The 25,603-nt window shown below is 52.0% G+C and overlaps 7 protein-coding genes across 7 annotated transcripts, besides 3 other annotated features; 5 read left to right on the plus strand and 2 right to left on the minus strand.

The window, feature by feature from the left end:
- Positions 1 to 25,603: part of a sequence feature (contig 1.14 1606..364334(-1)) that runs on past both edges of the window.
- On the plus strand, positions 240 to 1,569 carry ANIA_00982 (uncharacterized protein; the record flags this gene model as incomplete). Its single annotated transcript, XM_653494.2, has 2 exons — positions 240 to 341; positions 393 to 1,569. The coding sequence occupies 2 exons, from the start codon at positions 240 to 242 to the stop codon at positions 1,494 to 1,496; spliced, it is 1,206 nt and encodes a 401-aa protein (XP_658586.1). The 3' UTR covers positions 1,497 to 1,569.
- On the plus strand, positions 2,417 to 4,074 carry ANIA_00981 (elongation of very long chain fatty acids protein; the record flags this gene model as incomplete). The annotated part of the gene is made up of 2 exons (XM_653493.1): positions 2,417 to 3,205; positions 3,259 to 4,074. 2 exons carry the CDS (start codon positions 2,417 to 2,419, stop codon positions 4,072 to 4,074), a joined length of 1,605 nt encoding a protein of 534 aa, XP_658585.1.
- Positions 4,550 to 4,581: a sequence feature (Short protein (ANIA_11286, CBF88402.1) was converted to a misc_feature.).
- Positions 4,656 to 4,659: a sequence feature (Short protein (ANIA_11286, CBF88402.1) was converted to a misc_feature.).
- Positions 5,196 to 8,672, plus strand: ANIA_00980 (protein lacB; the record flags this gene model as incomplete). The annotated part of the gene is made up of 7 exons (XM_653492.1): positions 5,196 to 5,996; positions 6,129 to 7,038; positions 7,087 to 7,377; positions 7,424 to 7,501; positions 7,551 to 7,638; positions 7,703 to 8,471; positions 8,619 to 8,672. 7 exons carry the CDS (start codon positions 5,196 to 5,198, stop codon positions 8,670 to 8,672), a joined length of 2,991 nt encoding a protein of 996 aa, XP_658584.1.
- On the minus strand, positions 10,240 to 12,614 carry ANIA_00979 (uncharacterized protein; the record flags this gene model as incomplete). The annotated part of the gene is made up of 4 exons (XM_653491.1): positions 10,240 to 10,287; positions 10,346 to 10,701; positions 10,762 to 11,593; positions 11,649 to 12,614. 4 exons carry the CDS (start codon positions 12,612 to 12,614, stop codon positions 10,240 to 10,242), a joined length of 2,202 nt encoding a protein of 733 aa, XP_658583.1.
- ANIA_00978 (translation initiation factor eIF2B subunit gamma) lies at positions 18,060 to 19,863 on the minus strand (the record flags this gene model as incomplete). The annotated part of the gene is made up of 2 exons (XM_653490.1): positions 18,060 to 19,627; positions 19,683 to 19,863. 2 exons carry the CDS (start codon positions 19,861 to 19,863, stop codon positions 18,060 to 18,062), a joined length of 1,749 nt encoding a protein of 582 aa, XP_658582.1.
- ANIA_00977 (uncharacterized protein) lies at positions 20,438 to 21,769 on the plus strand (the record flags this gene model as incomplete). Its single annotated transcript, XM_653489.1, has 2 exons — positions 20,438 to 21,097; positions 21,164 to 21,769. The coding sequence occupies 2 exons, from the start codon at positions 20,438 to 20,440 to the stop codon at positions 21,767 to 21,769; spliced, it is 1,266 nt and encodes a 421-aa protein (XP_658581.1).
- On the plus strand, positions 24,075 to 25,482 carry ANIA_00976 (protein rfeE; the record flags this gene model as incomplete). Its single annotated transcript, XM_653488.2, has 1 exon — positions 24,075 to 25,482. The coding sequence occupies one exon, from the start codon at positions 24,075 to 24,077 to the stop codon at positions 25,473 to 25,475; it is 1,401 nt and encodes a 466-aa protein (XP_658580.1). The 3' UTR covers positions 25,476 to 25,482.

The raw sequence follows: 25,603 nt of genomic DNA on the forward strand, positions 1-25,603 counted from the left end.
TTCGGCCAGACGAAATTGACAATCTCGGATCCTGTCTCACTCCTTGATATCGATTTGGAAGATGGACGCGCGGCGGCGGCGATTTTCCGACGGTCGTTGGTGACAGTTTAGGCTAACCCGCTTTCGGATGGCTCAGCTTGCGGGGATATGATGACATACGTCAGCTTCAACGTTCCTCAGCGACTGTACTATTGTCCTCCCTAGTCTTGACCCCTGCGGAACCACATCCGACTGGCACGATGAGCGGTTTCAAAGGCATTATGAAGGATGGATGGCACCCAAAAGGCCGGGAGGGGAGAAAAGAGAGCTGGCGGAACGATTTCAAGGGCGTCAACCAGGTGGTGAGTGCTTCGGCTTGCCGCACACAGTACGTTTACTCTAACACTTTATAGGCAGGATGGATGGGTAAAGGAAAAGACCCTAAGGATGAGGATAGGGAAAATCACGTTTCCCGGCCGCTCTCATCGCTCAAAGACCCATCTTCCTTCGGTCCTCCGCCTAAGCATATTAAATACCACGGCGCTGCTGCACTCCCAAACGAAACCACGCCGGATCGCAGCGGATCGGGTGCGCCCTTGAGCCGGGAACAGATCAATAACTCGTATACCCGAAAACAGCAGGAAGAGGAGGAGGAACGGAGAAAGGCGGAGGAAGCTGCGAAACGGCCTCCAGTGCCATATCGCGCAAACCGAACAGGAATCGATCCGAGCACTCTTCCACCACCACCCGTCCGGCGGACTGGTTCAGTCGCAGAATCAGCGCCGGCTTCTGCAGGCCCTAGGCCGGTACCAAGTGTTCCGCCCCGTGTACCACCCCGGACAAACACCATCACACCAGCCTCCCATACGCCTTCCCCTCCCGCGTACACCCCCAATCCCGAAAGTGCAGAACAGTCTAGGGCCGCAGATGACTACTTGAATCAAGCCGCAACCTCGCGTCTTGGGCAGGCCGGGGTATCTGTTCCGGCGCTTGGCATTAGTGGCCGGCCTTCAAACCCGACCTCGCCGGCACCGAGTTACAGTCAAGCTCCGGTCAACGAGCTTCAGAGCCGATTCTCCCAGATGAGGACGAATTCTGCGTCCTCCCCGTCGCCTGCGCCATCTCCGCCAGTGCAGCAGACGCAATCGCCCGTCAATTCTGCTTCAAACTTTTCAGGAGCCAGATCGGCGTTTAGCGATTTCCGGTCCAAACATAGTGATCAGATTGAATCCGGAAAACAAAAACTCAATGGGCTCAATCAGAAGTACGGGATTACTGAACGGATCAATAACACTCTGGACAGCAAGTCAGGCAACACAGGACAGGCTCCTCCCATCCCGCCGCACCCGAACTTGAGTCGTTCGACCACCATGTCCAGCTCGGATACCGCGTCGCTAGCTCAGAGGAAGGCGCCTCCTCCCCCTCCGCCTCAAAAGAAGGCCGCGCTACGGTCAGCGCCCGTCAATACTGGATCACCTGCGCCGCCTCCACTTCCGCTCGGTACGAAACCCCGCTGAAACCTGAGCAGGCGTCTAGTCTTAGTATCCACTGTAGATTTACTTGTTATAACTAGCGTTCTAGCATATTCTCAACCGCTGTTCAACGCAATGCATTCTGTAAGGGCGTCTCACGTGAAAATCTGGTTAGATTTCCCATGATTGGAGGGTTCATTCATCCTCGGCTATCAGATCCCCATACTTTTTTGAAAAACTTTTCTAAAATACGCCGGGAATTCGGAGCGCACTCGGTAGCACAACGCGATTTGTAGGAAATATACCAAAAATATGGGTCTGGGATAGGATCATATTATGCAGTCTGACGCAGGTTATGACCGCCTATCTTACCAACTCTAACGGCGAACGCTCCCCACGCAGGAGCGGGGACCGGTTGGCCGCCGCGACTCCCGCTGGTATTCCCGTTGGTTGAGCGTCAAAGCGGAAGCTTCTCGCGTGAGAGTCATCGATACGTCATTATCTAGGTAGAGTCCATTACCAGACGGTGATTGCTGCAGGAGACAGAACATAACATCTGAGCGCAAGAATCGGCCGGCCAATTCCAAGGACAAGACTCACAAGATTCACAAGCAGGGACGCGCTCTGTGATTTGCAGTTGTTGGGAACTTGGGACTGCGCGGCCGAGGTCTGGATGGTTTGTTGGGAAAAATGCAGTCGCGGCTCCACACGATAATCGCGGCGAGATTTAGTGTTAGCATTATTTCATCGCTTTCTGGTTCTCGTCCTTAAATTGATATTCTAGTCTCTAGCCGCCCGCCTGGTCGGTTACATTGTCGTCTCTCTCGTCTGCTTGGGCGCCCCTGACTGTTTTGTTTAGCGCCTTTTCGTTTCTGTCGGTCCAAGCAGGTTCTGCCCGTTGCTGAGGGATCCTTCCTGTCAGGCCGTTCTTTTCCTTCCTGACGCTCTCAGCCGCATCAATCGCAATGTACGATCTCGCCCTCGATACAGGGTCCGGCCCGGCCTTTGTGGGATTCGGTCTGCCTCCAGCTTCACTGCTGAAATTCCCGCCGGACGAGCTGCCGGCCACGGTTCCTGCTCCTCTGCGTGACGAGCCGACATGGTACCAGCCTTTTAACATCCCGCCTGGGCTTTACAACCAGTTGCTCGATATTCGCGTGCCGATCACGATCGCTAGCGTCTACGCCGTTACCGTTGTCATCCTCAATCGTGTCAACAAGAGCCGTGGTTACAAACCGTACGCGTTCAGCCAAACCCGGTCTTTCAAGATCTTCGTTATCCTGCACAATGTCTTCTTGGCTGTCTATTCTGCATGGACTTTCGCCGGAATGGTTCGCGCGTTCCGCTACACCTTACCCGCTTGGCAGGAAAACGGCCTCGTGGGCATTGTCGATGCGCTGTGCAAGTGCAACGGTCCTCGAGGATACGGAAACGCGGCCACCTATGACACAACGATAAACAAATGGTCTATCCAGAACCCTGAATACAGATTGGCTGAAGGTGGTGTCCCAGATTCTACGGACGTTGGCCGCTTGTGGAACCAGGGATTGGCCTTCCTGGGCTGGATCTTCTACCTCTCCAAGTTCTACGAAGTGCTGGATACAGCGATCATCCTTGCCAAGGGCAAGAAGAGCTCGACTTTGCAGACTTATCATCATGCCGGTGCTATGATGTGCATGTGGGCCGGTATCCGCTATGTTGCGCCACCGATCTGGATCTTCACTTTGGTGAACTCTGCGATCCATGCGATGATGGTACATATACCTTGAATTACTACTTGTGGGTCAATTGGACTAACGATGAATAGTACACCTACTACACATTGACGGCGCTCCGCGTCCGCGTTCCCACGATCGTCAAGCGCTCCCTGACTACCATGCAAATCACCCAGTTCGTTATCGGATCGGCTATGGCCGCATCCTACCTGTTTGTCTACTATACACTCCCGCCAGTCCGCTTCGTACCTACAACATCCGCTGCTCCGGTTGTTGCTGCCACCGGTTTGTCTTGGGTTAAGCAAGTTGCCTTCCGCGCCGCAGGTGCAGAAGGTATTGCCGAGAACGTGGGACACGTCGAAAACAACCTTGGCGCTCCTCGTGAGGTTGTACAACCCGGACCAATGGTCACTTGCATGGACACCTCCGGTCAGGGTTTCGCGATCTACCTCAATGTTGCTTATCTTTTGCCCCTGACCTATCTATTCGCCCGATTCTTTGTTCGCTCCTACCTGTACCGTAAGGAACCTGGTCCGCAGGCTACGCACATTCACGCCGCCGAGAAGGCCGGCCTGGATGCGCTTAAGGGAGTGAGCCGTGAGATCCAGAAAGCCGCGGAAATGAGCGGGGAAACCAGCGAGACCACCGAGGATGAGGCCATTGCCAAGTCTCGGTCGACTCGGAGCCACGTACAGGATACCGTCGACAACTCGCCCATTCGAACCCGCTCAAGTGCTGCCAAGAAGGCGCGTGCGACTGAGAGTCAGCGAGAGCCAGAACAAGGGTTTTCCACTGTCCCCGCTGGAAAAGGTGCCAAGAGAATCAGCAAAGAAGAAACACAAAGCGCCGGCGGCCCCGCTGAAGTCAAGACCTCTAACCCCTTTGGAGTTCTGGGCAACTCGAACTAATTGCGGCCCATTCATTCATTCCGCCAACCATGAATTGCGAGAACCAGGAAGTGAACTTGGCCCTACAAGTAGTCTGGTGAATTACGAGCTTAGAGTGGCATATCTTTATCCACCCCCCCTATCCATATCCTATCCGGCTCGACCCCAACGACAGCCATCTTGACATATTCCTGTATTTCATCTAAGAGCTTCAGGAGTGTGTTTGGAGACCCTCTAGAGGTCGAGTTGGGATCCCGTCGGCCCGTCGCGCAATGGCGCGCAAGGGCCCCCGGCAGCATGATTCAACGTTTTACGTCTGCATGCCCTGTGAATCCTGTATAAAAGCGAGTCGGTTATGTCTTTCGCGGTTGTTTTCTGCTCTGTACATATTTACATGGTGTTTTCGACGGTGTCTCTACTACTGGGCCGTGTTCCAGGCGATAAAAGGATGTATCTTATTAATAGAACTACGAGGATCACAGACCAGGCTCTCAACATGTGTTCTCTAATCTCGATCGAGCGGAAACTGTATGTGCCGCTAGGTCAATCAGAACAGAAGTTGGCCTGGGGTAGAAAATGATAATGCCTGTCAGAACGCATAGTTGATGATCTCTTCGTTCTCAATGCGATAGAAATCAATTAATTGGACCACAGGCCACTACTCCTTGCCTCCATCGTACAGTAGTACCTTGTATGAAGGCGCTGCATCATGTGACTTGTCGGCAAGAAGATGAACCCCTCATCCTCTCCATCGGACAATCTCCTAATTCACACGCTCCATAATTCTGGATAAACCCCCTGCTCGGCTGCTATTCTCAGTCTCCTGCCGGCTGACGGGAGAAACCATACCGACCTGCCAGGTGAATGGAGGAAAATCTACATTGTCCCCACATCTATGCTTCATCCCAGCATGGATTTGACCACAGAAGGTAACATGGCTCGATTGTCGACTCCACTTGGCCTCTGGAACTGACGATCGTCTTGTATTGCGTCCACCCTACTCTAGGATGCGGAGGCTTGGTCGTAAGGTCTAAGCGATGCTCAACCCGCTTCACCAAGTCCCAGAACATAAATTGGGCCGAGCTTCAGCCAGGTACCATGCACGGTAGACAGCCCACACTTTGTTGTCCGAGTCTTTGGCCATGGCGACGGCCTTCTGGTTGCTTCTCTTCCTTCTGGGAAGCCTCCATGTTCTGACTGCAGCTCAGAATAGTTCCCAATCCGAATGGCCTATACATGACAATGGGCTGAGCAAAGTTGTACAATGGGACCATTACAGCTTTTACATCAACGGGCAGCGGATATTCCTGTTCTCGGGGGAGTTCCACTACTGGCGTATCCCAGTCCCAGCACTATGGCGGGACATATTGGAGAAAATCAAGGCGATTGGATTCACTGGCTTTGCGTTCTACTCTAGCTGGGCTTACCACGCACCCAATAACCAGACTGTTGATTTCTCGACTGGTGCTCGTGACATCACCCCGATATATGACTTGGCAAAGGAGCTTGGAATGTACATCATCGTGCGCCCTGGGCCATATGTCAACGCCGAAGCCAGCGCTGGAGGGTTCCCACTCTGGCTTACGACAGGCGCATATGGCTCGACGAGAAATGACGACCCCAGATATACAGCGGCCTGGGAACCGTATTTTGCGGAAGTGTCCGAAATCACCAGCAAGTATCAGGTTACCGATGGTCATTATACACTTTGCTACCAGATCGAGAACGAATACGGACAGCAATGGATTGGGGATCCGCGTGACAGGAACCCTAATCAGACAGCTATTGCTTACATGGAATTGCTACAAGCCTCGGCTCGTGAGAATGGTATCACTGTTCCATTGACCGGGAACGACCCTAATATGAACACAAAATCCTGGGGCAGTGACTGGTCAGATGCTGGAGGCAATCTTGATACGGTGGGCTTGGATTCGTACCCTTCTGTAAGTGGCTTATATCTATATTGCTAAACATTTCTGACGGATCAGTGCTGGAGCTGCGATGTCAGTGTATGCACTGGAACAAACGGTGAATATGTGCCATATAAGGTGCTAGACTACTATGACTATTTTCAGGAAGTCCAACCGACTATGCCGTTCTTCATGCCCGAGTTTCAAGGCGGATCTTATAACCCGTGGGACGGACCTGAAGGAGGGTGCACTGAGGATACTGGGGCCGATTTTGCGAATCTGTTCTACAGATGGAACATCGGCCAACGGGTATCTGCGATGAGTCTATACATGATGTTCGGAGGAACAAACTGGGGCGGTATCGCGGCACCTGTCACTGCGAGCAGCTATGACTATTCTGCGCCAATTTCAGAAGATCGCTCGATAGGATCCAAGTACTATGAGACCAAGCTGCTAGCTCTGTTTACTCGATGCGCAAAGGACTTGACCATGACCGACCGTCTGGGGAATGGGACACAATATACAGACAATGAAGCCGTCATCGCGAGCGAATTACGGAATCCAGATACCAACGCTGCTTTCTACGTGACCACCCACTTGGATACTACAGTCGGCACGGATGAGTCGTTCAAGTTGCACGTCAACACATCCAAAGGCGCTCTCACAATCCCAAGGCACGGAGGTACTATCCGGCTCAACGGTCATCACTCCAAAATCATCGTGACCGATTTCAACTTTGGATCCGAGACACTTCTGTATTCTACAGCAGAAGTTTTGACCTACGCGGTCTTCGACCGTAAGCCAACTCTTGTCCTCTGGGTGCCGACGGGTGAATCTGGCGAATTTGCCATCAAGGGCGCGAAATCGGGATCGGTCGCGAAATGCTCAGGATGTTCAAATATAAAGTTCCACCGCGATAGCGGATCATTGACAGTTGCGTTTACCCAGGGAGAAGGGATAAGTGTCCTGCAGCTAGATAATGGTGTACGAGTGGTTTTGCTTGACAGACAGAAGGCATACACATTTTGGGCTCCTGCATTGACAGACAACCCGCTTGTTCCTGAGGGTGAAAGTGGTAGGTTTCTTGGATTCTATTTCATAGTCTGTACTAACCGGCAAACAGTTCTCGTTAGCGGCCCCTACCTCGTCCGAACGGCCAGACTAGCAAGGTCGACGTTAACATTACGAGGCGACTCCAAGGGCGAAACATTGGAGATCTTTGCACCCAGGAAGATCAAAAAGGTTACATGGAACGGGAAGGCTGTAGAGGCGACAAGAACCTCATATGGCAGCCTCAAAGCTATTCTGGCCAAGCCGCCTTCTGTCGAACTGCCTACTCTCAACGGGTGGAAATACAGCGACAGTCTTCCTGAGCGATTCCCAACCTACGATGACTCGGGCGCTGCATGGGTTGGTAAGTGTTTACATCAGTAATGGAGTAGATTGGAAACATTAATTAGAGATAGATGCGAATCATATGACAACCCCGAACCCTAACAAACCAGCTACACTGCCCGTCCTCTATGCCGACGAATATGGTATGTATTCTCTAGTCACCCCAAATAACAAGCAGCTAACAAACCGCAGGATTCCACAACGGCGTGCGGCTATGGCGCGGCTACTTCAACAGTAGCGCCTCAGGCGTTTACCTCAACATCCAAGGCGGCGCCGCATTGTACGTTGTTATTCCCAGCCTAGCCCTGACAAAACAAGAAACTAACGATTACTCTTCCTCAAAGCGGCTGGTCCGCCTGGCTAAACGGCCACTTCCTTGGCTCTCACCTAGGCTCGGCCTCTATTCAGCAAGCAAATGGCACCCTCGACTTCCCAGCAAACACTTTGAACACAGAGGGCACGCCCAACGTCCTCCTCGTCGTCCACGACGACACAGGCCACGACCAGACAACAGGCGTTCTTAACCCACGAGGCATTCTCGAAGCGCGGCTACTCTCTGAAGCTTCAGACAACAACGACGATGACTCACCAGGATTCACGCACTGGCGCGTTGCCGGCACCGCAGGGGGGGAATCAGACCTCGACCCCGTCCGCGGCGTCTACAATGAAGACGGCCTGTACGCCGAACGCGTGGGTTGGCATCTTCCGGGATTCGACGACAGCAAGTGGGCCACAGTTAACGGGACCTCGCTCTCCTTCACTGGGGCAACAGTCCGGTTCTTCCGCACCGTCATTCCACCACTCTCTATCCCTGAAAACACTGACGTTTCTATCTCCTTCGTCTTCTCGACTCCCAACGTGAACAATACATCAGCAGGCAATACATCCGCTTTCCGCGCCCAGCTCTTTGTTAACGGGTATCAGTACGGCCGGTATAACCCCTACGTTGGGAATCAGGTTGTGTACCCTGTTCCTCCTGGGATCCTGGACTATAACGGGGAGAACACGATTGGTGTTGCTGTTTGGGCCCAGACAGAGGCCGGCGCGAGGTTGAATCTGGACTGGAGGGTTAATTATGTGCTTGGGAGTTCGCTTGATGCTGGGCGGCTGGATGTGAGTGGGCTAAGGCCGGGATGGAATGAAGAGAGGGAAAGGTTTGCATAGAACCAATGTTACTTTTGAGTCTTCGGGAAAATGAAGTACGGATGTTTCAAATGAGGAGATGCTGTCTCGTTTGTTGGTTATTAGACTCCAAAACAGCTATCCTTCGTTGCAATTGCCTACGTCTACATATTCGAATGTCTTCAACTATGAACTCGGCGAATGTTAAGTATCCGCTAGACACCACCAAGCATCAAGTGCCAGCTCTTCATTGATCTCGGTCGTAATGAGCCCTGAGGATGCTACGGGTTTTAGAACCGGAGTAGTAGAGAGCAGCATCGTGGAACCCTAGTTTCTTTCTGATGTTCCAACTCAGTCCTATCAATAACAAGCTTCCAATAACAGAGTCGAAAATGGGAAACTGGAAAAGAGCTAGAGTTTGATCTGTGGGGTTATTATTTGGGAAGGTGAGTTGGATGAGTTTTCGTAGATAAAAGAAAAGGCCGAAACCGCTTTCAGGGAACGTGGCGTCGAGTATCAAATAACATGGATCATCTAACCTCATATTTCACAAAGACCATCGCAAAGCTAATGCTTCTTCCACCCTCAAGGCATAAATGAGTTCTTCCCAATGTTTCTTGAACCTCTGCAGCTAACATTTCTCGGTACCATGGTAAATTCGGTCTAACCCCGATAGATTCCCCTCCGAGCCTACATGACATCAAGGGACGGTCTTAAGAGGCTTGCTGCGGGCGAAATGGTCCCGACTGCTGAGACTTCCCAAACTGATCTGATTACACTTATGATATATCAGCTACCTAAATCACAAGCCAGAAGGAAGCTACTTGAAACATGCACGGGCGCAAGAATAGATATGAATTTGTTTGCATGCCATCCAACCAGATACAGTACCAGCAACAGCTATGAGACAAATGAGAGCGTGTGCGCGAGAGAAACGACAGAACGTGGATACAGTTCAAATGCCGAATAACAGATAGAGCACAAGTGAAAGACAAAAAGCAAGCCCTGAATATGCTGCAATTAGACCGGTCAATAACAGATGTTCAAACTGCCTGAGATATGCCAGTGCATCGATTTCCAGAACACGAACACACGATGAAAAGTGGCCAGCGAGTTTGACAGCGACAAGAGATTGTAGACACTATGAAATGATGATCAATAATGGGACTGCCCAGTCCACGCTTGCCAAAGACAAAATTAAAAAGACTGAATGGAATCGAGCTTGTGTCGAAAATGAGGAAAGGGAAACAAAAATCCATGAACGTGGCTGGATCTGGGACAGGATAGAAAAAAGAAAAATAGATCAAAGCCCAAAATCCTGAGCGCAAGGTAGATCAATATCGTGCGACCTGAAGTAGCTGAGGGTAGAGCGTCTCCAACATCCGACCGCTCCGTTTTCTATTTCTGTCCGCTGCTGGATCCGCATAAGGTCGGAGTGCATGCACAAAGAAACACCCTTTCCATCACAAGAAGTAAGAGAGATCGCCGTCACCGTAACACCATAAGACTGTGCCAGGGACCGAAGCAGTCAAATTGTGATCCGCAGGTTGGAAAGGCCCGACGATGCCGGATAACCGAGCCGGTCAGGACACCAAACTGGGACCGACCGCGCAACCAAAACGAGTTGCTCTAGAGAAATAAACCAGGTCTACAAGACGCCAAATGTGGATACCACACCCTTTCATAGATCCGTCGCCGTTCGAGATTAAATGACACACGAGAAACGAAGAGAACGATAACGCCGATTGCAATGCCGCATTCAGAGAAAGTGAGTATAGATTTTCGAGGTTTCGTGAACTTCCATCTCCTAAGGGTTTCGGTTAGCAGCTGAGCCTAGAAGCAACGAGGACCATGTAATAGCTAACCATCTTGAACGAATTCAGCTCCTCCTTAATCTGCTGAGCGAGTAGTGGAGTGAGTCGGTTGCAAGTCGCGATATCTCCCCGGCGGTCATACTCCCCGCTGGGCCATGTCTCGTGGAACTGAATTCGAGGGCTGAACACGAGGCTCTTTGAAGGCACCGCCGGTGGTCCAAGTGAACCATTTTTCGCTTCAGGTACCTCATCTTCACCGGCAATTTTGACCGCGTCCGGGCGTCGAATCCCCGTCCGAGGTTGATCTTCAGGTGTACTTGGCGCGCTGGATTGTGGCGAATCCGTGCCATTCTCTGTAACATTGCCGGACTTAGCGGCTGCGGATAGTGCTATGTCAGAGTTGGTTTCTATGGCACAGCATTAGCAGGTTGCTCTGCAAAAGTCGTAGTTCAGAACGTAAAACTTACTCTTGAGAATACCCTTCCTTACAGCTGCAAGGACCTCTGCGCGTTCCCGATCTCCTCCTACAATGCTTTTACGCGATTGCAGCGCTTCTGTCAGGTCATCCTGGCCAGAAGCGGGAAGGACCGTGGAATCCACCTTGGGAAATACGGTTCCACCATGAGGAAGATCCGTAGGATCTGCATTTGCCGCAACGCCTTTCCTTTCTGCTTCGATATTCACGACCGACACTTGTGGCGCCATTGGCTCCGCTGTTATATCATCTGGTGAAGATGCAATGACTGATTTTGGTCGGAATAGGCCAACTAGTGACCTGGTCGATCGTTTCATCCCTTTGCCCATTTTCCGTAACATGATTGATGCGGAGGAAGCGGTGGAGGAGATGGATAGGTTATCCGTGGAGCTGTTGAAGAAACGACCCTGGTGGTGGGAGTATATGCTTTCTCCAAGGCCACTGGCTTCTTGCTGTTCAGCTATGGCAGCTTGTTCGGCACCCAGCTCTTCCTTCAGGAGTTCCCTGCGAGACTTGTCTACCGAAAGCCCATCTTTGCGGTGACTGTTTTGCGAGGCCTTGAGGAGTTCCGAGGCGCTACCAAATGAAAAGGCTCTTCTTAACCGTGACTTGCCAGGCCGGTGTGAATCGTTCTTGGAGAGCTCAGCCAGGCGTTGCGAAGCAGGGCTCGCCAGTTTGGGTGGTTCTCGCTGAGTTGACTGCGAGGTTTCTGGTGAGGTAGGGGTTGTAGAAACAGGTTGTGAGAGCGGGGAGGGCTTTGGCGTGCGTTTGGTATCTTCCGACTTTGTAGCAGGCTTCGGCGGCACAGTGCCGGAATCAGCAACCTAGTTCAGGGTTAAAATCCATAGCTAATAATAGTGGATCAATCAAGTTGCTTACGGATGATGTGGAAGAGCGAGCAGAACGTATACTTCCCGAAATATCCCTATGTGACTGAGCCGAACTGGGCCGATCTTGATTGAAATAGTCTTGCCCACTCGGCATTGGGATTGGGGATGCCGCGGGCAACTTGAGCTCAAGATTGATGAGGCCAGTGTTGTCCATGTTTCCCCAGCTCCTCCGTCGATACCTCTTTGCCAACTCTGGTTGCGGCTTATCCGATCGAGTATTATCATCTGCGCTGGTAGCCCGGGTATGACCTTTACCCTCCGGTATCAGACTTCTTACTCCTGATAAACCAGCGGATGTCGTGTTCTGGGGATTTTCATCCAGAATTGGTGGAGATGAGCGTGCACCTGCAGAGGCATCCGAACGACGGTTCCCACGACGGTATCGGTCGGGTGAAGGACGAGATACTGTAGGCGAGGATATGTTCATGAAGGAAGGTGTTGGAGAAGGCAAATTGGCGGTAGATAAGGGACGAATAGAAGGATCACCGCGAAGCTGGCGAGAAGGAATCGCCGTATCGTCTTTGGACATGTGTGATTGGACGGAGGAGTTAGAAGATGAAGTAGATACAGAACCAGCTGCAGTGTGATGAACGGGACGGGAATTGTTTCCGACGAGGGAGGCATTCGCGGGGAGTTGGGGAGCAGAGGGAGCAGAGGACGTCCGATGCTCGGGCCTCAAACTAGGAGACCATGACTGACGGTTCTGCAAGTTGGGTGAATTAGAGAGGTTGGGAGTGCTGGTAAAGGCGTAGGGGGCCACAACCTGATGACCGGGCCGATAGCCCCCCGAATTGCCCGTCGTGTTGTAGGTATTCCAGGACATGGCGGGATTTCGAGAGTCCGTTTGTTGTAAGGACTGAGAAGTTGTGAAAGCACCCGACGAGGAAGAGGGGCGTGTTTGGAGCACCGGAACCGCGCTGCTTTGCTGAGGAATCGTCTGTACCAAAGCTGCCATGTTGTTCTCCTCCACGAATTGCAGAGCTGTCGAAGTCAGACGCGTTCTTAGCAGCGTCTTCCGAAGAGATCCTAACCCAGGAAATGAGGCGAATTGAACCCTTCGGTGCTATCGTCCAAGCAGTGTATAGTGTTCGGGAGGCACTCGAGCGAGGGAAAGGGTAGGGGGGAACAGGGGGGAGAATCTGTACCACGTATTCGTCAGTTAGCATTGTACAACCACGCAACCGAGTTCGAAGATTGGGCGAGGGCCTCATCGACGAAGTTTATCCAGCTGAATCACAATTTGGAGGACAGATGGATCGGTACCAAGCAACGGGGCAGCGGGAATAGTCGTACCTGGTCTAATAAATGTCCGCAGCTCAATTATACTGGTACAAACGATTAAGAAAGTCGCTCAGACAAATGCAGGGAAGCGAATGTTGTCGAATGAAAAGAAGAAAGTATTGGAACGCTTGGATCGAACGAGGACCGAAGAGGGAGGAGCCAGCGATGAGGTACGATGTAAGGAACACAAGGGTCAGGAGCGGCAGATGCTGTCTAGAGCGGTCGAGCCATGTGTAAAGAAACAAGGAGGAAAGAAAAAGAAAAGTTCAGAGCTGAAGATGACAACGGGCAAGTCTAGAGAGATAACGAGGCAGAGGAAGAGGAGAAACGAAAGGAAATGGTGACCAGATCCTAGGAAGACACGGAACTTCTGAATCAAGCAGAAGACGCGCCGTTCCGGAGGGCCACTGGAGAGAATAGAAGAGGGGGAGGGGGGGTGGGCGTGGGTAGAAAGGAAAGGGAGCAAGAAGAGGAAGTCTGAGGGAAAGGAAGTGGGAGATAATGGAATCGAGGAGAGAGGATTAAGTTGGAATGATGGGATGCTCTAACTAAAGGGAGAGGGTGACTGACTGACTATCTGACTGACAGGCGGAGACAGACGGGCGGGATTTTCCACTGCGTTTTGGACGCGAAAAAGGGACAACCTTGGACCGCCTCGCTCGTCTTTGAGCTGATGTCTGACCTGGTTTGGCCTGATTTCTGCGGTCGACGAAGCTTAACTAATCGATTCTGGCCTCAGTTTTCTACTTGTTCACAAGAAATACTGGGAAAGAGGTCAGAAAGGGGAAGCAGAGCAACTGCTCAAAGGAGGGAGGGAAGGTTTCTGGGTGCAGATTAAAGCCCACGAGGGGAAGATCGATTAGCGGCGTCGTCAACAGCAACTTGGATTTGGCGATTACTCTCCGTGCAGCTGCAAGTTATACCGTCGAATCAACCAGATTGGCATAATTATCAGTAATAGAGATCGGAGCGACGACTCTACTTTGTAAGATAAAGCAGTTTCATCCATAGCAAATTGATTTATGATGCGGTTTATGCTATCGCAAGTGTAGATTAATGTTAATCCTCCTGAATCATTCCCAGCCAACCAGCGTTGTCAAGCGCTCGAAAGGGGTAAGACATTTCTGGGGCTGTACGGAGTCCCCCTCGCTCATCTTCCGTCACCACCAGACGCAATTGACTTTACAGGGAAATGGTTCAGGGCATGGACTCTGAGGTTGACCTGACGACATTCTACAGCCGGAGTGAAGCACCCGAATTCAAGTCGGTCATGCGGAGTATTATTATTAGCACCTATCTAGTCCATTCCATGACCACTTCATCGATATGGCTCGATACTGATGGAGGTTCCTCTGTGGGGAACCTGAGGTATCTAGGCCGTAACGGTATCGACGATGTTCCAGCCTAGCCAATAATAGTACAGCCTACGCCGCCTCCTTTTCTATTTTCTCGCCGCTTGCTCTCGCCAGCACTCTCAATACGGCAAAAAGAGCGGGGACAGAACGTCGCGAGCTTGCGAGAACATGCTGGATGTTTGGAGCCCTGGAAAGCCTCGGAGAGGCGAGGACGTTGGTAACTTGGCAGGTACCATCCCTGTCAGCAATCTCAGTTCGCGGGTGACTAGGGTCTGGCTGGTCTGCCACCATCACAGGCGTCAAGGTGGTGGGCGATGGCGATATTGTGAAAGAAAATCCCCCCCATCCGCTATCTGACAATATGAGTCTAAGAGGCTAATGTACGGAAGCTCGGAAGGCTGCTGCTCGGATTAGCTCGTCAGCCGCCATGTCGCCCCGGCCGAAAAGCCCAGACCTCAACAACTGGAACACTAAGCGGAAGCGACTTGGGAAGCCTCTTGCGTATTCTATTCGCTTCCTGAGCCTCTCGATTCAGAAGGCAAACTGACCCGAGAGACTCTTCTCCGTTAAAAGGAATTAATGGGGAAGGTAGCATTATTACGACTGTACAAGATCAGACTGAAGATCATGCCCCGGACCCTCTTATTCCTGAGCCATGGCATGCCTCGGAATTTTTTAGTTCCAAATCTCAGAGCTCAATGCCAGTGACTCCTACACCCCTGTTCTTCTCAGGTTCCTCAGCCAAGCGAACTCCTGGAACGAGCAACCACCTGAAGCCAAGTTCCAACTCCAACTCGGTCCCCGTCTTACAGTCTGAGCTCGCCCTGGCAATCTCACCCATATCCTTGGTTCGGAAAGCTGCAACCCCTGGGAAATGCCCGCAGCTCTGTTCCATGGGTCTAGCCGTCCCACGATGGAGTACTTAGTCAATCAGATCTCCCGCGGTTTGTGCTCAAACTTGAATCGTGGTGGGGATCGAACTGTTACAGATTGCTCCTCTATGTCCACCCGGCTGTGTACGGAGCAGCTGTACCAGTCCGGCTAGAGAGACTCCGGCAATGACTGGCAGCTTTCTCATGGCCGAAATGCCGAGAGGACATACTTCTCGAGCGATCAACTGTCAGTCAGGCATCAGCATTACTCAATCCCCTCCATTGGAATTATATATTATGCGAGATCGAGGTGAAAACGTGGCTCAATAGAACGACCCCGGACGATAAACGTAATCGCAGTCAGCCAGCCAAATCTCGGGGTGGTAAAATTCGTAGCCTCATGGCGATGGAAGTTGATGTTGGATGTTCTTCGGAGCCGCTCAGAAGTGAAACTGGCAGAAAAAAAAGTTATGCATCAGCAGCAGGCATTATTGTTTTGGAGATGCAATAAAATATATACCTGGTTTGCTCAAACTTGCAGACTTGGATTCTGCGCTGTATGCAGCGTATAAAGGTGTGGGGTGATATACATCTCGTCAGCACAACGCCGTGGTGCAACCGTCATTCAGGCTGATTCCTGGAGGGCAACTCGGACAATTCACCAGCGTAGTCGGTACAGAATCACGAAGTCTTCATGCCAGCGCCCAGATACACTGCCTACAGCGTGCGGAGGGCTGGGGCGACTCTGTATGGAGATCTTCTCTGTAATTGAATCTCCAAACAACCTGGACCTCCAAGGCTAGCGTATGCAGATCCATGTAAGGAGTTCCCGCGTGATCGACAAGGCCAACGTCGCCGTTTCAGCTTCACTCTTCAATTTCCGCGTCATCGCGTAGTGGCTCTCCCGTTGCTCAGGAGAAGTCGCGTCCAGATTATGGATTTCCTGATTGATATGTGGATAGAGGTCGACCCGCAATCATACGGTGAAGGTGGCTTGACATCCATTCACGGAATGCCATGAACTTTTTGAATAAGCCTGCGTGACTTGCCGATTCTCGAACACACCGCCCGTCCTGGACTCTATTGTCAAGGGAAAGGGATATACAGAGACACAATCCAGCATTTAACCGAAGGACTCAATTACAGTTACAACCACCAAATCTCAAACAATTCACTAGATCTCAAACGCAATCAAGCGGTTTACCCCACAAAACTCCCGGCCCTTGCCCCTCGCACTGTATTTAGATTGAGCACTGCTGCTTCTACCGCGATTGACGACGAATTGTATCTGAGGTCCATAACAGTGCTGACAGGACCGTAACCGTAACAAAAAAATATGAGAATGGGTATCATCTGCAGTCCTGCAGGACTGCCTGTGTGCCAGTATCTTGGAACCTAGACGAGCCGGACAATGGTAGAAACAACTGCGGTCTGTAGCCAGCCACGGGCTTGGAAGGTTGGACCAGCATTCAACCAGTAGTGTTTCCTAAGTATGTGTGCCGCTCGTGGGCCACCTCGTACGGACAAGCATAGCCAATGATAATAGATTAATTGACAGTTTATCGTCCGACTCGGACGAAGCAAGACATCAAGACTGTGGAGTACAGGTAGCTTGTAGTACGCAGATGCTGCCGAAATCACGCCGCGGGGCACCGAGCGCGCAGCAGAGTGTACCCGTGCCTTGTGCTCTGTACATACTACTCAGAAGACGGCACTCCAGACCCAGACTGTATGTTATTACGTGAATGGAAAACTCCAGAAGCACCGGCCGTGCAACCTAGAGGCAGCATTTGGAAAGTACTCTTGAGTCTTACCAAGTACCATCCAGCCAAACAATTCCCCGCATCAAGATGAGATTCGCGGCCCTGGGCGCCCGCTGCCACCGTCAGCCATTTACGTATGTGTGTCGGTAAGCACTTGCACGACGCCTGTCCTATAATCGCTTTACTCCAGGTTTTTAGGTCCTTAAGACGCTCGTTGATACTATGAGATACCTATTATTTCCGACGACCACCGGCATAGACTCCAATAATAAGCGTGGACAGGGCGGCAGTGCCTACGTTTAGCCTGGGAGCCATACCACCTCATTACCTGCGTGAGCCGTGAATATGTTGATACCTACCGGACTAGGCTAAACGAACGGGCCGTTCTCGACATCGTGCGGCTGGCGGGCTTTAGTTCTCTCTGGCAATCTGCATGGCGCTTGAACTGGAAATCTCTCTACCAGTCCGGGCTTGGGCCAGGGCGCACCTTAGAGCATGGGGCCTAATTAGTGGGCATGTGACCCCGTCATGGTGAACGATCCCGCGGTATCTAGGTGGTACACTATATACGGGGCGCGGGCTAGAGAGTGGGGTTGGTAACTCGTGAGCTAAGCATCCGACGATTCTGAACTGGACGGAATCGTTGATACTGGGGGTTAGCTTGCAGGGAAGAGAAGCTGAGGATTCTCGCCTTGCGTCGCATTGTGGATGGGGTTTCGAATAAGCTTAGACAGAGGAGATGAGACCAGATTAAATGAGGCGAGGTGGCTGCTGGTGCAGTGCTGGTTATCTGATCTAAGGCTGATCTCGATTGTATCAGGGCATCTCGATTCCTGTTGGTTGCGTTGTCCTGTAAGGGAGGTAAGGTCGTGGCACAAGCATCTAAATCTACAATGTCTCGGTAGGTAGTACTATGTATAACCGACCCATGAGAATGGCGGGGTTATTATTTCCTCCGACAGGGACACAGCATGAACTTTCTTTTACCCTATTCGTTTTTTAGCGTCAAAGTCTATCATCTATACCGGGCATTAGATCGCTTCGGCGAGGGAAGTGGCAGTAGCAGGGAGAAGGAGGAGGAGGAGTAGTAGTAGTTGTAGCAGCCTTGGGATCACGCATTCAGGTCAGATCAAAAACCCAGATCGCTACCGTCGTCTCCAATGTCTTCAGAAATATCCATATCATCAGCGTCTTCGTCTAATCCTTCAAAACGCATAAACTTTTCGTTTTTGGCGTCAGTCTGCTCTTCAACACCATGGCCATCCTGAACTTCGCAGTCCTTTAAAACGCACTCGCGCCCGACTTGGCTGCGGCGTCCGATAATGCATCCAGTCAGCTGGCAGCGTTCACCGATAACTGCTCCATCCATGACTAGGCAGCGGGTTAACCTGGCTCCGCTGGCAATATGGCACCCAACCCCAATGACACTCTCCTTAATCACGCACTTTTCCTCCACGGTGACGTTGTCGGCAAGGAGGCAGTCGGACTTTGTCACTGTACAACGTTGAGCGACACCCGCAGGATAGGCCACCTTTTGATTGTGTGCAAACGGAGAGGCGGCTACTTTGCCGACTTCTTCGATGGACTCGAGCTTCGCAAGGCGGAGCGATACGGAAAGAAGAAGGGGCGAGGCATCGACGCGCCTGATAAGAGGTGCAGAGGACAGGGACGAATGCATGTAAGCCAGTACCGGGGGAGTGGTGAGTTTTTCTTTTTGCGGCGGCTCAATATCAGAGTCAGGGCCTAAGCTTCGGACCCGCGAGGCGAATTGGAATTCAGCCGGAGGTTCAGACGCTGATGTGTTGTGTGAATTCCCGGCACCAGTCTTTGTGGTGCTCATGGCGTGGATGTCAATCTCCTCTTCGAGCGATTCGTCATCCATGCTTCCACTCTCGCCGACGCTTCGGCTCTTTCGGAATATCTCGCTCAATCGGAGCTTTTCTGCTAACCCAGTTTGCCAGCCTGCCTTCGCCCACCACCCCACGAGGTCTTCACTAACGCTCTCAAACTTTTCGTTCAGTCGTGCCATTTCCTTGACCCAATAAGGGAATACATAGATATGCGCGTCGCGATAGCTGGTAAGCATCTTCACTTGCGCATGCTTCTTCACAAGCGAGTGGCGGATAAGCAGTCCCTTGTCCTCTTCCATCTTCTCCTTAACCGTGTCCATTGGCATTGAAAGTACCAACTTAGAAAGCCCATATCGTATCGCAGCTGGTCCGTCTGTGGGATGGGAAACCGCAGGGGCTTCGTCTTGTTCAAGACACGCGGTAGCGACAAAGTCAGTCACTTCTCCCTTCACGCTTTCCTCTCTTCCCTTCGTCTGATAATATACCGCCAGACCGCCACGGCGTCCTCCTGCTTCACCACCCATGCCTATCGTCTTAGGTCCGTTTGTGTTCCACCCTCCAGCAAGTGTTGAGCCACCCAGGGCGCTCTGCAATACCATCCATGCTTCGAGAAGGGATTCGCCTGGAATGTCACATATCAGATCGCACGGTAGGAGAAGAAAGTCCGATTTGATACATGCTTGAACTTCGGGAAGACGTAGCAGTTCAGCGGTACCCGTTGTCAAAGTCAAGTCGGCAGGTGCGAGAATGGAGGGAGACGGCGATGGAAGAGACGTAAGGTGAGGGTTTTGTGATAACGCAGCCTCGAGAGGGGCTTGACTGGGAGGAGGGGTGATGAGAGTAATATCTGCAAATTTTCGTGAGTATTTGGTATATGGTGCTATAGGCAGGTCTCAACATACTAGTGATACCCATGCGATAGCACCAGTCCAACGGGTACCATACCATAGGACGGTTTGCGATAGGAATAAGGGCTTTCGGAAACTCCTCCGGATTCGAAGTGAAGGTGTTAAGAGAAACTCCCGGCCCGCAAAGGATGAGCGCTTGGAACCCCGTCGGGGGCACTGGAACGGAGTGCGGCATTGTAGCTAAAGGCTTTAAGGAAGAGCGAGGTAGTATACGGGATTAAAGGCTGGTGGACTTGGGAAATATGCTGATATCACCCGCGGGGTTGAGGGGAACGTGCGCTGTGATCTCTCGAGAGAGTTGCGGTGGAGACTGGTCATATAAAACAAATTTGCACCTTGACCAGACTATAACATGTCTGCAGTGCTCGTAACACAGACAGAAGCAGTCATTCGTCGCGTCTATTCTGCGCTTGTGAGTCAAAACTCCATAACTCCGCAACTTTTTCCAAGGCAAGCCTACCTCACGTGCCGATAGGGGAATGACTAAGCAATACAGGCAAACCGTGCAAACAGCGCCCCAGCCGTAAACACCGCGGCAAAACAAAGCGTTGCTGGCACCAGCCACATGTTTGCTCCGAGGCCCAGCCGCCCCCCATACTTCTTAGTTCTGGGCTTCCTCCTTTCCCATCCTTTTCTGCCCCAGCCTCCCACCGCAACCATTGATCCTTCGACGACCTTGAAATGTGAATGCGACCAACCGCGACTGACGTGGATCTATGCGCAGCCTGTAATTGTTATCGTTGACCGCGATGCCTCATTCCCAGGATGCTCGCCATCGGCGGGTGGGTACCGGCTTCAGCTCGAGTGGGCGGCGTACCGTCATGGGATACTGGGCACCTCTTGCCCTGACCGTCGGTATTGCCGCTATTGGTGTTGCGGCTTGGATATGGACTGAGCGCAATGAAGAAGACGACGAAGATGATCACGATGACACCCGAGCCGGTGATCAACCTGCCAGTGCCCCTAGTGGGGTGTCATTCCCGCGCGGTGACTATGGGGGAGACTACGCCCGAGCGACAGGTTCAGATGCTCTTGCCCAGGAGGATGCTAGTGTAATGGCTCGCATGCAAGGGGCGCTTCGGCGCACACCTAGTCCACAGCAAATCTTTGACGGGGCAAGCAAGAGGGTTGCTGCCGGTGTCGCGGCGGCAGGGGCTTTTGTGGGTGGTGCTCTGACTTCAATTCGAGAGGAGGGTAGAGGCGACTTCGAGGACCATTCCCGCTGGTCGGAGGAGGTGGAATCTCGCAACCAACAGAGGAGCCAGGCGGAGACAACAACGCCCAGTCAACCTCCAACACGCGGTGTTGTTGGGGCCCCAGCGGCCACTGACAAGAAGAGAAAGACGGTTGCGATTGTGGTGTCATCAGAATCATCTCATCTTCCAGAAGACTTGACTTCTGATCATGTGGTATGTTGTCTTGTGGACTACTGCGATCTTGCGCTTGCGCAGAGATACTGACCGTTTTATTCGTAGTCTATCCTTTCGCATCTACCTGAACATATCAACCCGGACTCGGCTAAAATTTTCGTTTTGATCTACGCGCCCGGATTGAAGCACGCTCCTAATCAGGGAAGCTCTTCCCACGCCTTGTCCATCACATCTTCATACTCGAACATTGCTCCTGAGGAAGCCACCTCATCCCCCGAGCTTTCTACTCTGGAGCCTCGACAGGTCGATGATCTAGAGGGAGCGCCGCCTCTTTTCAACACCTTATACACACAGGGCCAAGCAATCGTGGAGAAAGATACCATGATTATGCCTTTCAACTCCCTAACCGGATACGTACACCTTGTCCGCCACCTCTCTCCTGATACAGTCTATGTGCAAGAGTCACTGTCAGGTCAAGACGGTAGCGCGGTGAATCACATCGCCGGCTGGGTTAGGCAGGTCGTTGTTGTGGTTGGCGATGAAGGTGGCCGAGGCGGCCTCATCGATAGCGACGATGAATCAGTGCTGGCGAACAAGGAAGAGAAATGGTGGCGCAAAGAGGGTGTTACTGGCATTGGTAAACGCATCGACGTGGTCGATGTGCTTCGTGTTGGGGATGATTGGCGACGCAGGATCAGTGGCAATGACTAGGGCATGATGGTTTGATATACCCGCAGCTAGTATGCCGCAAAATGCTTTGATACGGTGGTTTTATGCGTGTTCATTTTGTGTTGTTGCTTTTCTACTGTACTTGGATGACCGTGATGTTATTCCCTAACTTTTATGATTTGTTTGATCTCAAGATCGTACTTCTACATATATTTATTGTATAAATTCAAAGAATACGATTTACATGGCAGTGGTGATGCGCGACTGTTGGCAATGATGTAGAAGCATCGTCCGCCAGTGCAGACACAAGGCTGTATAATTATTGCGCTGACTTGATATGAATAAAGGGCATATACATCACGTGCACATGTTCAGCTCACAGCGGACATCACCTGACCAGCCTCTCCTTCACGACGTCTCGGCTTGGCATCACCAAACTCCTTCAGTGACGACCACCATCACTGTCCCAACCTGCTTGCTAACTAGACTGCGGTGGACAATTTTCGATGGGACTCAGTGAACTGACTCTTTAGCGACCTTGGGATCCGTGCTACCCACCGCGTTGAATCCCGCGCTGCTTGTCGCTCTCCGCGTCCGCTCCCCACATGTCTCGTCCCCCGGTTATATCATCGACGAACGATTTTCGGAGCACGACTTCCGTCTGCTATCCCCGGGTATACGTTCCGAGAGGTCGCATTTAGGAACTGTCGCTCGGAATTGCGCTCCGGTGTTGGTTCCCTCAAGATGGCGACCGCGATATCCAAAACCACCTCGCATCCCCCTAAGATGAAGCGGCCGCCCCCGCCTTTTGTTCAAACCGGGGTCAACGGTGTCAGGCCGCAACCACCGTCTTCCTCTCCTCCCACTACATCCAAGCGTCTTCCCGGAACTGGGCAGGCTGCGGCGGCAAGCTCTACGAGCCACCCGGCCGTGAACGGCGTCAATGGTACCGGGAATTCGAGTAACGGTCCCATCAAGGGACCCATAAGCCGGCCCAGGAAAGACGCGCAAAAGCCAGGCGAACAGAGTATAAAGGCGCAAAAACAAACGCCAAAGACGCCGTCTCTGGAGAGTGATCGCCGGTTAGGGAAAACATTCCCTGAGCCGTATGGTTAGTGTTACCATGAGTTTGTTGCAATGAAAGTTAGCTTTACTAATTATGATATTCGGCTGTAGTCAAAACGACAGCCTACATCCTCAAGAAGTTTGCCAAATGCCCTCCGTCGTTGATTCTTCACCTTCATCCTACACATTTCCGCTTTGAGCAGCAGGATGGAAGCTTCCCGTATAATTCGGAAATGAAGGTCATAATTGAACATATTCGCGCGGGTACCGTCCCCCATGATATGATGGAGGAGCTTCTGCGCGCCAATGTTCGGTTCTACGAAGGTAGGATAAGCATTTAGTGTTTTTGAAGTTCCAGGCTATTGCTGACCAAGTCACCCACTTAGGCTGTCTTATTGTACGCGTGGTCGATCATAAATCGGTCTCCGCACAAACTAGGAAGTCCACCGCATCCTCCTCGAACGACAACAATACACCCTTTTCCATCCATAACTATAATGAGCACATTACTCCGTCGGCATATGTCCCGTATCCGAAACAGAATCAGTTGGCGTTGGAAAAATCATCCGAGATTGAAACAGCAGCAGAACAGTCAGAAACGAAGGATGACGGTGAATCATCAAAAGACAAATCCCAGAATGTCGAGATAACTTCAAATAAACCGACAAACCCGAAACCTCGCGTCTTCACAACTGTCCTTCATCCAACCCCTCGCTCATTACAGGCGGAGTTGACTCTGCTTGCGACTACCCCCGATCCAAGAGCCGCTAAACAAGCAGCGCCCGCGTCCGGTACAGTACCGCCGTCGCCTGGTGCATCTACTCAACAAGAACGGGGTCATTCCGCAAAACGGCAGAAAATGCTCGTTGAACCCCATGAGCTTCTGGAGTGCGAATCGAAGTTGACCAGGGCACTTGCGCCCCCATTGTTCTTGGATCCGGTCAACAGTCTGGAGGAAGTGCACAGTCTCTTGAAATACATGGAGAGTCCGCTTCACCGCGATCCTCCCCCTTCACCCAAGCGTAGGAAACGCACAGTTGCGGAGTTGGCAGCTGACGAAGCACTGGCGGCTGAAGAAGAAAGGTTTATGCTAATTATGGACGAAAGGCTGGAACCTACCACTTCCGGAGCTGCAGGAGGGCCGAAATCTGCGGCTGTGGATGACACTGGGGGTGCAGTCCCATTCGAGCCTCGCTTTTCTCGATTTAAGACACTTGAGAATATCAGGATCCAACATGAAGAAAAAATAAGGCGTGAGAACGAGACGAAGATAAAACAAGAAATGATCAAAAGGCAACAACAAGAGCAAGAGAGGGAGAGGCGTCGGATCGCGGAGCAGCGCCAGGCGGAAGAACAGGCCAAAGAAGAGAACCGAAGACAGCATCTCGCCGCACAGCAGGCCCAGGCACAGCTTGCAGCGCAGCAGCAGCAAAACCGGCACGTCATGGCACAAGCTAACGGCGTTAGCCAAGGACCTCAATCCTCGCCAGTGGTACGCAACCAGACTCCTCTCAACACTTCATCTCCGCTCGTCGGCAATGCGATGGCAACGCAGGCTAGCGTGCCTATGGCGATGACAGCTTCCATGCAGGGTGCTGGTAGCCCACAGAGACCTCCCTCTGCTTTGCAGCACGCCCATCCCAACATGATGAGCCACCCAATGGGGCCGTCTAGGAGCCAGCAAGGACAAAGCAGACATGGTACGCCACAAATGACGCAGGGAACACCAGCCATGTCCCAAGCGACTCCAATAATGCGCAATGTTACACCCACTCAGCGTATGAGCCATGCTAGTCCACCACGCTCCTCTATGGCCCCCACGCCTGTTATGAATCAGGCTGTGATGGCGACACCGCAGATGGGAAGTCAATCCTTCAATCACCAGCAGCAGCAATTCCTTATGCAAAGGCAGCAACTCCTCGCACAGCAAGGACAGCATTTGAACCACAGTCAGCTCACTCCGCAACAGTTCGCTCAGTTACAGGCAAATATGCTTGCGCAGAATAACATCCAGAACCAGCAGCAGCAGCAGATGATGCAGCAGCAGCAGCAGCAACAACAACAACAACAACAACAACAACAACAAAATCACCAGAATCAACAACAGAAGTTTGCCAATCCCCAGACATACCAGGCTCAGATGATGCGCGCGCAACTCATGCAGATGCAGCTCGCCCAACAGCAGCAGCAACAAAGGCAACAGCAATCACAACAGCAGCAACAAGCGCAGCCGCAAGGCCAGCAACAGCCACAGCATCAACAAGGACAAATGCTTCAAAACAGCCCTCAGCTCAACGCCCAGCAACAGCAGATGTTGATGGCAGCGGCACAAGCTAACGGCGGCCAACTCCCGCAAAACATGCAGGGCATGGGTATGCAGCCGCGAATGAGTACTCCAGCGCGGTACAACCAGCTCTATCAGCAGCGGCTTTTGAGACTACGGCAAGACATGGCTACGCGTCTGATGCCACAGTACGGACCACCCACGCAATATCCGCCACAGGTTGCGCAGGAGTACAGTGTTGGCCTTGAAAACGCTGCTAAGGGCTTCGTGCAAGACCTCATTCGCAGGGAGCGTGTCGAGTTTGCTGCTGCTCAACAGCGACAAGCCCAGGCTGCTGCCCACGCCCAGGCAGTGCAGCAACAGCAGCACAACATGATGCAGAATGGAATGGGCAAGTAAGGATTTATTTGACGTTGACGACTAATGGCTTGGAGGCAGCAGTTTCTTTATTTTTTCTACTCCCCCCTTTTTGTTCCATTCATACCTATATCCCTCCGACACCTTCCCCTCCTCGACCTACCACCTCC

The sequence above is a fragment of the Aspergillus nidulans genome, chromosome VIII (genome assembly GCF_000011425.1).
Source record: "Aspergillus nidulans FGSC A4 chromosome VIII".
Lineage (NCBI taxonomy): Eukaryota > Fungi > Ascomycota > Eurotiomycetes > Eurotiales > Aspergillaceae > Aspergillus > Aspergillus nidulans.